Source organism: Labrus bergylta, chromosome 2 (assembly GCF_963930695.1).
Source record: "Labrus bergylta chromosome 2, fLabBer1.1, whole genome shotgun sequence".
NCBI lineage: Eukaryota > Metazoa > Chordata > Actinopteri > Labriformes > Labridae > Labrus > Labrus bergylta.
The window spans coordinates 8,032,106-8,044,054 of record NC_089196.1 but is presented as its reverse complement, the minus strand read 5'-3'; the positions used below and the strand labels follow the sequence as shown (position 1 = coordinate 8,044,054).

General features: G+C 38.8%; 1 protein-coding gene across 2 annotated transcripts; it reads left to right on the top strand.

Annotated features, from left to right (window-relative positions):
- The first annotated feature begins 1,630 nt into the window (after nt 1–1,630).
- ggt5a (gamma-glutamyltransferase 5a) lies at nt 1,631–11,500 on the top strand. 2 transcript variants are annotated; one of them, XM_020631100.3, is made up of 12 exons: nt 1,631–1,955; nt 2,591–2,718; nt 2,825–2,920; nt 4,374–4,560; nt 4,653–4,813; nt 5,048–5,194; nt 5,427–5,554; nt 8,115–8,299; nt 8,556–8,647; nt 10,317–10,423; nt 10,605–10,715; nt 10,807–11,500. In XM_020631100.3, exons 1-12 carry the CDS (start codon nt 1,789–1,791, stop codon nt 10,951–10,953), a joined length of 1,656 nt encoding a protein of 551 aa, XP_020486756.1. In that variant the 5' UTR covers nt 1,631–1,788; the 3' UTR covers nt 10,954–11,500. The 2 variants fall into 2 exon arrangements, with proteins under 2 accessions (XP_020486756.1, XP_020486757.1); XM_020631101.3 differs by lacking the exon at nt 4,653–4,813 and having other exon boundaries at nt 4,374–4,514.
- Nucleotides 11,501–11,949: the final 449 nt, after the last annotated feature.

Sequence of the window (11,949 nt, the reverse complement as noted above, 5' to 3'; positions counted from 1 at the left end):
ACTCGTCCATCGACTTCTGTTCGATATGCAGCTGCAGACAGCATTTCCCAGGATGCACTGCGTCTTGCTCAAGTTGCTCTCACATGAGCCATGAGAGCAGGAGTTTGATGGTGATAGTTCAAGACGCGAAAAGACAGCAGGGTCAAAAACTTTGTCCCGGAAAACAGATCGAGATCGAACTCCTCGGCCTTAAAATCTGCACCTTTGACTTAACCTGGCGAGAAAAAAAAAACTCATAAAAGAAGTTCAGCAACATCGTTCATCAAAACCAGACTGTTAACTTCAATGCGCTGAAAGATGTGGGGTTCTGATAATAATCGATCTTACAAGTCCTGACTGGTTTGATCTGCTTTGAATTCATTTAATAGGCGACCTCAGAGTTAATCCAGGCTATAGATTTTGTAACACTTTAGCTGTACAGAAAACTTACAAACTGTAGGCATGTTGTTGTTATCCTATGAGGTTTCATGGCTGGATGCATGTGGTTATTATCAAAAAAACCTTAAGTGTATGGCACGTTTTCAGAAACAATGTTTAAAAACAACAACAACAACCAAAAATGATACTAGAGGTATTCAATCACACTTAAGCACACATCAACAGTCCATCAAAGTTAACAATAAATAAACAATAAAGCTGGTTAAAAATATAGCAGGCTAAAAAAACATAATCTCTTCTTAATATAATTAAATAGCCTATAGCCTAAATTAGAGAAATTAATAATACAGCGATTTAAACAAAAGCCTATTTATAAAAGTGAATGTATTGAGAGTTGATTTAAAGATTAAACAGATTGTGTTGGTCTTATTTTCTGTACAGGCTGTTCCAGAGGTCAGACACAACAGAGACACAGTCACTGAGGAACAAATTCAAACAACCTTCTTGGATCTTGTTAAGCAATAAAGCTGGGGGAAAGACCTTTCTGTGCCATTTAATGTGAAATAATGTTTCATGTGTCATATATTCTATTATACGTAACATATACTCACACAATGATAGGCCTACTTGTTTTCACAATATGTAGCCTACTGTAGTTATTTACAGACTTAGTTTTGCTTGCTCCATGGATAGCCACTGGTCTTGATATCCTGGTGTGTAATGTTAGTACAACTGGAATAAACAATAATCAGTCTCATCAAGCAGTGTGTGTGTGTGTGTGTGTGTGTGTGTGTGTGTGTGTGTGTGTGTGTGTGTGTGTGTGTGTGTGTGTGCAAAAAAGGATTGTACTTTCAATCAATTCTTAATTGTATAAGCAGTCTGTGCAGGATGTGTAGGGATGATATAGTCTCTGTGTTAGGCACATGAAGAAATGCAATAGCCTATAATTAGATGTCATAAAACTCAATTTGGCACACATAATCTTCTCACATCTGAAACTATTATGTTTTGTAAAAAGACCAAATTCCTTCAGCCAGGTAACCCTAATAATTAATAAATATTGATGTGTTTTTTTTTTTTTTTAATTAATCTGGCTGCACTGTTTGCTTCTTTGTGTTCTTTGCACGTGTAGCTGTAAAGTTCCTCATTTGCACACAAAGCCTGCTGTCTGTTTCCTGGCTGAGTGGGTGCCACATAAACCGGTCTGTTTCTCTGAGATCAAACCACCTCCGGCATGATTTAACGAAATCACTTACATCACCTTTCCTCCCCCTATCTCCGGGTAGAGGGAGGGGCCACTCTGCCTATTTCCAACGCCCCTCTGATCGGGCAACATCAGAGGGAAGGTGACGTGTTTACTTCAAAACTTATCTTTAATGGTCACCACGGAGATTTTGGATATTATCAGTTATGGCGAGGTCAAAGGCGAGGGTGTACGGGTGCTGCACATTGATGCTGCTCTGTGTGGTTACTGCCATTGTGTTAATTGCTGTTCTTGGGAGGCACACTTGTCCAGATGACACTTTTTCCAAAGCTGCAGTGGCTGCAGACTCCAAGAAATGTTCAGAGATTGGAAGGTGAGTTGTTGTTTATTGTATGAGACTGTTTTGTGATTGAGAGGATCTGGTAATGTGGGTAAGCTCCTCGCTCTTTCTTTAATGCGACACAACATTCTGACAAGTTCCCATGAACCAACTTATTAAGATCTGCCAACTAGTCCATGGTAACTACTGACCAACTTTTATAGCGTGATTAGTTGACAAAAGTCTGTTAGATTGTTAACATCTTAATGTTTAAGATCATAAATTAGGGCTAGTTAGTAGGAAGTGTTAAGTCACTGGAGAACAGAATGGGAGATCTCATATTAATGTATCATTTGGTTATTATGTCTTTATGAATATCTGTTAATCGATCATAAAGAACGCTTTCTTACTATATTTTCTTCTTATACATTCTGAGCCAGCAAGTAACCGACGTAAAACTAATAAAAGCAACGTGATAAAATCATCATTAACAAGAAAAACACTGAATACCTGCCTATATTTTTGATTTATAACATAGACATACATTTCCAGGAGTATTATTTTTGTGTGTATTAATGAGTTACTTAACATGAGTACTTAACATCAGCTTATGGAAAACACAGACATTTACCTGCAAACAGCATAAAAAACAACCTAACGTGGATAATAATCAGCGTGTAATCTCACAGGGACATCCTTCAAAAAGGAGGCTCAGCGGTAGATGGCGCCATTGCTGCGCTGCTGTGCACCTCCGTCATGAACCCCCAGAGCATGGGCATCGGAGGGGGGTCCATATTCACAGTGATGGACAGCTCTGGTATAAGAACAGCATTCACTCATAAACACTCTAATGCAGCAGGAGTAACGATGGTCTTGCTGGGGAGACACTTTGAACTGACGAAATCTCTCTCCTCTTTTCACAGGTAACGTGAAAACTATCAACTCCAGAGAGACTGTACCTCAGACCTTTAACACTGACCTGCTCAAATCATGTCCCAAGACCTTTCGAATGATGACAGGTACTTCTCTGGTGTATTAAATATTCAAATAGGCCTACCTGCATTACTTCAAGTCAGCTTCTTTTTTTGTTTACACCGTAATGTAAGACAAATGATGTCAGGTGTGGGGTTAAAGAGACTCCCAGTCCTTTCTTAGACATGATTATGTAGTCGTTTACTATCTGTCTTGCTTCTCTGTGTATTCACACCGGTGCCCCAAAAGGCCTGATGTATGGAAGCTGTCCCAGATTTCAGCCAAGACCACACACGCTCTGGGAACAGAAGTCGTACACACGCTATTAATCTTGTTGGGACATGAACTTGTAAGCCTTTGATGCAGACAAGGGAGTTTAAGCTTTAACTTAAAGTGAGGACATTATCAGAGAGAGAAAACATTGTTTTTTATAAAATATCAGTCAGATTAAAGAAATACAAATCTTAAAAAACAATATTGTTCTCAAAGTTATTGGCACTAAAGAAAGTTCACCAATATGTTTCAGTTCAATTTAAATGTAGTTTGTTTGTTATCTATCTGATCATCCTGTCAGGCAGAGCAGCAGAGATATTACCACATAGATTTTGGAGATTTAGTTGATTATTCTTTTGAATAAGTCTGGAACAACTTCTGAGAGGGAGAGAGCGCTCATGTGGATGATCAATAGTGAGGGAGTGTGTCATTGTGCACAAAGGTGGTCTAAGGTCTAATCTAATGTAACTCAGTTTACCAGTAAAGTGTGTCAAGTGTTTGAACAACACTGACTCTCTGTTAACAGGCTAATGCTGCTCCAACGTGCATTTAGTGTGCGTTTAGTTCCTGTCACAACAGGAATGTTGTTATGACTTCTCTCAGTGTCCCTGCTTTATGGTAAAGACTGGTATTTGATCACTGCACTATAGTGCTATGAAGCTGTTTTGGAAATCTAAAAGGTTTGAGGCCACTAATTAACCCTGTAAAAGTACATTATATTAATATTATTTGTTCTCGAATGCAAATAATTACAGTATCTGTGAATTATCTTAAAATAACTACAACTATTAGCTATAATCTTGAAGCCTTTGGCTCGATATTAAAAGACAAAAACGTGAGACAATTGGACAGAACCTGGATTCCTGAATTGTAATCCATGATCACGACTCTGCACTTTATATGTAAACCAATTTGCACTTTGTAATTGAAGTTTTCTCTCAACTTACTGTTTGTAAACTGTCTCGTTATCATGTAATGTTTACTATGACGTGTGCTGCTGCCCTCTTGGCCAGGTCACCCTTGTGAAAGAGATCTTGATCTCAATGGGTTAATTACCTGGTTAAATAATGGTTAGATAAAATGATATGATAATTACAGTTTAGATAAAAAGTGGCATATTTTGGAAATAATCAATCACACGCCTAAGAATTGTACTTTGCTGCTGTTTTTGTGTAATAAATGTACTTATTTTGACCTACCTGCATATTAATCCATTCATTCCTCCAGGTTCTGAGTGGATCGGGGTTCCGGGAGAACTTCGTGGTTATGAAATGGCGCACAAGATTTATGGGAAGTTGCCGTGGGCAACACTTTTTGAGCCGACCATCCAGCTGGCCAAAAAAGGGTTTCCTATCCCACCAATCCAAGGTCGATACCTTTCATATTTAGATACCAATGCGTCCCAGTCACTACGGTACGAAAGACACACACCATAAAAAAAAAGACTGAACATTTTTACCTTTCTAAATGTAAGTGTCATTTTTCGACTTTGTTTTTGAACTTTAGGGAGTTGTTTTCAGATAAGAACGGGAAGTTGCTGCAGACTGGTGATAATATAAAGTTTGAGAAACTGGCCGACACTTTGGAGGTCATTGCAAATCACGGGGCGGACGCTTTTTACAATGGAAGCATAGCAGAGGAATTAATCCAAGACATACAGGAGGCAGGTATTGTCAGATGGGATTTATTCATAAAGCTCTCTTTTCAACCATTTTCTATCTCTGCCTGGCTCTATGATCTAATTACAAAAGAACAAATCAATTGGATCTGTGAAGCGCTGCAGTGATCACTCACAGACCGTGAGCTGCCGGGACGCATTGAAAGTCTCCATTATGTGGAGCTGAGATGCGTCTCGTTCAGTTTTGCTCAGCAGAATCATTTGTTTCAATGTTTTTGCTCAGGAGGAACACTCACGATGCAGGACTTGGCAGCGTACAGAGTTTCAGTGACGGATGCGTGGGCTGTTCCTTTGGGAGAGTACCAGATGTACATCCCCCCACCCCCTGCAGGAGGCATCATCCTTAGTCTCATCCTCAACATCATGAAAGGTTTCTGCGGATCTGCTCCTCCACAAGTTCGCATCGCTTAAAGAAGCTTGTTAAGATGAATTCATGTGCTGAACAGAGCCGTGCCAAACTTATACTGTCAGAGGCTGTTGCACTATGTTGTTGACTCTAAGTGTCAGTTCCATGCTAGGGGAGTGTGCACTGTACATGATTGGATGTGAGATACACTTGGAGTTTAAACTATTAAAACTAAGCAATTCTGTTATACTTTTAGGTTATGGCTTGACTTCAGCATCTCTGACAGGTGGAAAGACACTGGCCTATCATCGCTATATTGAAGCCTTTAAGTTTGCCAATGGAATAAAGAATCACATCAAGGATCCACAGTTCAGCTCAGCAGAAGTAAGTTCCACTAAATGACTCTGTGACAGATACATTGTTCACACATTGATACAAATCTCAGCATTATGCAAGAACCAGGGGAGGAAAAAGGTTTTTACATTCTTAATGTAAGAGAAATTAGCTGTGCTGTAATCTAAAAAGTTAAAATCCTGCTTTCTATGTTAACTTAAGCTTCAGATGTTTTAAGTGTTATGTGAGTGTGATGCAGAATGGCTACTTTCAACTGCTTATTTTACTGTCTGGAGGTTTCATCTGAAACAAATGCATTTAATTGCAATTAGTTTGGATGGTATGTTTTGTAAGAAAAAATCTGAGAAGAAACTACTTTCCAATTCCCTCAAGGAAATAAAAGGAGAAGAAAAGTATAGATTTGACCATTGACATAGAGTGGAATATGAGTATAAAGTTGCTCGAAATGGAAAAACTTAAAGGAAGTACTGGTACCTTAAAGTTGTACTCGTGCACAATACTTAAGTAAACATTCTTATTTGATTACAACCATGCTATGAAAACTGAAAAGTACGGTAATGCACTCTGCTTTAACACTAGAAAGACCAAGGCAGTCATTTTGACTGTTTTTTGATTTTGCAAATGTAATAACTTACTTAAAATAAAACCTATGTAACTGCAGGACCATGACTTTTCCTAAATGTGTCTATATTTTATTCTAGCATTGTTATTTTACCAAAAACACAAAACACAAAATAGTTTTGAGTATTTCTACCTTGAAAGTCCATAGCGGTCATATTGACTGCATATGTTATAGCCAGTGAATCATTTCAGTATTTAGTACTTTTTCCCACTCTTGAAGGTAGAGGTGGGCGATATGGTAAAAATATCATATCACGATTTTTTTTGGCAAAATCACGTTCACGATTTTATCACGATGTTTTTCATACTGTTTAGACAAATTTGTAAGTTGCTGACCAGTTCAACCAAACTTATTAATGTTTTTTAAATGCACAAAAACTGCGCAGACAAGTTTAATCTATTTATCTATTTGAAAAACATCTTTGTAGGAGGTCTGGAGGTGGGGGGGGGGAGAGACGCGTCTGTGTCGGAGCATAAACTGCAGCATGATAAAATAAACACATAAGCCCGGTTCTACGATCTCTCTGCTTTGGCAGATCGTCAGCAAGTTAAAATCCTTCACGATCTAAGATCGTTATATTGCCCACCACTACTTGAAGGTGCGCATCACTGTCAACTATTGTTTATAACGGTCGAGCCAAGGAGGAAAGAAAGCTTACCCGCCTAAAACCATATAGAAAGAATAGGAGACGTACATTTGAATTAATCAACATTGAAAAGGCAGAATAGAGTAAATTAGGATCTGGTTTAGAACAGAATAGAACTAAATGTCAGGAAGGAGGAGGATGACTGCCACAGAGGCTCCAGAGCCTTGATGAGGCAGAGTCTGATGGAGGCAGGTTCGGATACGAAAAGTGACGTCTCCTGGTCTCTCGAAACTTCATCTGACACTGGCTCTGAGATTGAACCTGAGAATGATACAGAGATCATTTCCATTCGCAAAAAATGCTGGCTGCTGTTCCCGTGGTTGTCGATAAACTATTCAAATTTCAAATTCATTAGAATTTAATGTTTGTGTCCTGAAGTTTATTATACCTTTCACAACATTACAGATCCATTTATTCTTATATTTGATATTGATTATTGAAATGATATGCAAACAATTCGTAAACAGTCAAAATGACCGCTATGGCCTTTCTAGTAGTGATAGAATGCCGGTCGTTCTAGTGTTAACTTCTATTTTCGTTGCTATTGTGGCCAGTTAAAGTTGTGTTCTTAAAGCTTGGCTAAATGTCACTATTAGGGAAGGTATGGGTGTTATGGTCTCAAAAGTCAATGACGTGGTTTTACCACAGTCAAATTGAACCAAGGTGTGTAATTGCACAGTTTTTCCTGTAGACTGTAACATTGACATAGTCTCATTGAGGGCCCTCATTCTTTTCTTGAGACTTTTGAAGCCCATCAGTGGCGGTCGCCATGTTGTAAATGCTCTTTGCCTTCAGAATCAAAAATTATGAGTTGTAAAAAAATGTTTCTACCTATGGTGTGTGCTGATAAATAAATGAGCTGTTAAGACATTAAGTCTTTTTTTCTGAACCAGGCTGTAAATATGTTTATTTGTGCTGTTAAAACAAGCAACTTTGAATGGGTGTGTATGTGACTTCCAGGGATTTTGCACCCAGCCTCAAGTGGTCATTTGAGGAACTGCATTTTTTTTGCTTTTTTTCCCCTGTGAAATGATCATAGACGGTATATAACAGTCTATAAATAAATACAAATATATATACAACATGTTAATTTGTTTTCATACAGGCCTTGTTTTTCAGAATAAGCAAAGTGCAATGTTTAAAACACATTAGATAAAAATAACTGAAAAGGTTAAAAATGGGTTTCAAATGTCTTTTAAATGTAGCTCTGTGTCAGTTTATTGTTTATTTCTCAGCAGAAAAACTAGAAGCCTAAATTATGGTTAAAACTTTGGAAACCTGTGTTTTTCTATTTGTGTGTGTGTGTTCTCTTAATTCCGCAGATGGCCAAGAAATTCACAGAGGACAGCTTTGCCAACAACATCCGAAGCTTGATCAGTGACGACAGGACCCTTGATCCCCAGTATTACAACATCACCCCTCATCTGGACAGCATGGGTACCACGCATGTGTCTGTGCTGGCTGAGGATGGCTCTGCTGTGTCTGTCACAAGCACCATCAACCACATGTCAGTCCCTGCAGGGTTCTGCTTCCACCGTCAAATATTATTATTGGTTTGAGAGAAGAGGATTAGAAGGATTTAAGAGATTATTGAGGAAGTGTTTCTTTTAAAGGAATTTATAAAGAAATCTCTCTTTTCATAGGGCTGCGGTAATCACAGTCCAAAAGCTTTCCATGACAGAGCAGTGTGTATGATAGCTGCTATAAGTTTTTAAAACTGCACCACAACCAATCCTGTTCTTCTGATGCATTTTCCCACTCAGATTTGGCTCAAAGATCTTCTCTCCGAGAACTGGAGTCATCCTCAACAACGAGCTGTCTGACTTCTGTGGAAGAGTCGATAAGATCTTTCCTGGTAATTAAATCAACGAAACCTGTTTTAGAGTTATAGATACAGGTGCACATTTGTTTTTTACATATCAGTTGATGCATACTGCAGGATAGATAGACTTAAAAGGCATAGTTATTATTTTTGGTGCTGCAGTGCATATAAAGGAACAATATTTATATGAAGTAACCACTTATTTAAGCTTCACAGCTTCTCTTTTAGGCACGCAAAGGACTCTGTTTTGTATATTGACTTGTTAGCTTAAGGTGCTACTGTGCTGAATAGAATAGGCTAAGCTAGCTCTGTGTGACTGTAGCTCATAGACTGATTAAAATGTATTCTAAGTGACTTCACTCTTTGGTTTCTGAAGTGCGCTTTTGAAGCCCATTGCTGTGCAATAGAAGAAATGCTGTCTCAAACTAACTTTGGGTCAGTCTAGAAACAATCAAAGAGCTGGAGCTGATGCAGGCATTAAGCCGCCTGACGAGCCCTCCCATCAGTCAGCTCATCTTTGCTTCTCATTATGGATAACGCTTCGCATTAATAATTAAACAGATTAGTAACACCTTTTCCACAGTGTTTGCTGATCACAATATTAAGGCTCAATTTGGTGAACAAATGAGCTACCAAATTTATTCTTTGAACCAGCCTGTAAACATGTTTATTTCTGATAGAAAATGGGCATTTTAAAATGTGATTTGTGTGACTTCAGGGGCTTTTGAAGCCAGCCTCAAGTGGACACTGGAGGAATGGCAGGTTTTTGCACTTCCACATGAGGTGTTTTCAGGAACTTCTTCATAGTTCTAGGAACTGTTGGAACCTTCCTCCTTTTTTATTCATTTTCCCACCGCAGGAACTTTGAACTATATTAGTTCCTAGAACCCCGTTTCGAGGAGCCTTTTTAGCTCCTGCTTCAGAGTAGGTACCATGGCGGTGCGAATGCAGACTGAAAAAAAGTTCCCATGGTGTGCAGTTCTCAGGGAACTCCCCAGTGGATAGTTCCACTTCAAAAAGTCCCCAGAACTGTTTGGTCTGAAAACACCCATTGGCTTCATTTCTCAACACTGGAGTTTGTTTCCTACTGTAGTCTCTTAGATTGGTCAAAAGTCACTCACTTGTCATTATATTGTGATAAAAGAAGTGTACACCAATAATCACTAACAGAGCACAATGTTGCATAAGAATTAACCTGAAAGGCACAAAATCATCAGTTTTGTTAATTTTAAATAAACTATATAGTTCTCCTGATCTCATGTAGGCAGAATGAATGATATTAGACACAACCTTAGCTTTCTTCCATGAACCAAAAGGAAGATTATTCTTTATTTAATGAAAGAGTTTCCTTTATTGGGCAATAATAATACAAAAACACCCAATTTGCATTAATGATCTCATAATTGCAAGAACTGTAGAGGCCCACTTGTATAAATAGCCTCGATTTTAAATTGTTAATGGGCACTCTACTTGAAATTTGTGTGAATCATTTCAAAAAGATGAGATGATTTTAATGAGGATAAAGCTTGTAGAAAAAAGAAGTACATGTCAGGGTTGAATTACTGTGCTTCGCCCTCTGATGGACGCCTTTGATTCCATGATTCAAAGTCCCCCCACTGTGTGCATTTATAATCATTTTCTTATCATTCCGCTCACATTGACAAGTCCTTTCTATCAGTCAAGGCTTTTGTTGTGCTCGCAGGGGAGCAGCCTCCCTCCTCCATGGCCCCCGTTGTGTTCAAGTCTCGGTCGAAGACGCTGGTGATTGGATCGACTGGTGGCAGTATGATCACGACTGGGATTGCCTCGGTACGTATCAAGGGCAATCACACTAAGTGCCATTAAGAAAAATTGCTGCCGCCTAATGCCCCTCACTGTTGTCATAGCAAGCGCAGTCTTCTCGAGCTTCTTCAGTGTGTCCATAATCCGTCCTGTAATCATCACTTTCCCATCAAGCAGATTGCAATGTTTTGTACTGTCTCTCCTCCAGGCGCTCATGAACCACTTTTGGTTTGGAAAGAGCCTTAAGGAGGCAATTGCTGCTCCCGTTGTTTTTGTCGACTCTCAAAATGCAGCAAAGTTTGAACCTAAATTTGACAAGGTAATACACTAAACACATTTAATTACTTTAATATTTGTTGCATCTGAGCCCCCTTTAACAATACTCCTTCCTTCTCCTTTGTATCTTTCAGGATGTGATCATGGCTCTGAAAGCAATGGGACACAAACAAGAAATTGCAAAGTATTTCTACAACGTGGTCAACGCTGTGGGGAAGGAGGATGGCTGTATCTGTGCCGTGTCGGACGCCAGGAAACTGGGTGAAGCTGCTGGTTACTAGGACAGCGGGTCAGTGACTCTGGTTAAACAGGAGGCCGTGAAGGATACAGAGACGTCCCTGCAGCCGCAAAAACCACAAAGGCTGCCCCAGATGGAGTTTTACGTGATCACAAATCATGAACAAAGTGCTGAGTGTGGCAGTCAAACCTGTGGACTGTAACATGTACATTATGAAATCCTGCTGAAGAAACACCTGAGACTGCATCTGACCTCCTGAGACTCTGTCAGCTTGTTTTGACACATTTCTAACTCTTGTAATTATTGCACTGTGGACTGTAAACATAAACATTTCATGCAATCCATATTTTCCCCGTTATATACAGTGACTTCATATAACATTGTGTATATGTGCTATTTTTAATCTCTGATTAAGTGAAAAACTTCTTCATAGCTTTTATCATCAGGTATTTAAAGTCTTAGTACTGGAGTTGCCCTTTTACAATAACTGTCACTTTATGCATATGAGCTGTTACTGCAATGTTAATGAATTTAAGTGCACAAGATAGATATTATTTCTAATATTCAAATAAAAATGTAAAAATTGATAATACTACTAATACTATAATTAATTAAATGTGAGAAAAACCTACAAAAACAGCATTTTTTATTGTTGCAAATCTTGCAAAAAATGTGTCAGCTATCCAAACTTTGAAGGGCAGTGATTTTTAAAATGACTTCATAATAGATCCATAAAAGAAACATGTATGCTGTATTACACGCTATCCTTAAAGCTCCTGTGTGGAACTTTTAGTTTGTGGTGACCCCTGTGGACGGGGTTCAAGTACCGCTTACATCTCTGCCGATCCTGTTCTTTACATGGGTAGGTAGTGTTTTCTGACATAAATTCCCAACTTGCTTTCTTTCAACAGTCATATTCGTCATCAATCATCATCATAATAATATTTGCAGATGAAAGTTTAAATAACAGGATGATTCTGCAGTGTGCTGGTGCGCTACTTATGTGACATCTACCTGCTGGCAGTGGTTATAGCCAATA

Coding starts and splice junctions, on each gene's coding strand:
- ggt5a (XM_020631100.3), top strand. CDS start 1,789: ATGGCGAGGTCAAAGGCGAGGGTGTACGGGTGCTGCACATTGATGCTG. Junction 1,956..2,590: donor AAATGTTCAGAGATTGGAAG/GTGAGTTGTTGT, acceptor GTAATCTCACAG/GGACATCCTTCAAAAAGGAG. Junction 4,561..4,652: donor AATGCGTCCCAGTCACTACG/GTACGAAAGACA, acceptor TTTGAACTTTAG/GGAGTTGTTTTCAGATAAGA.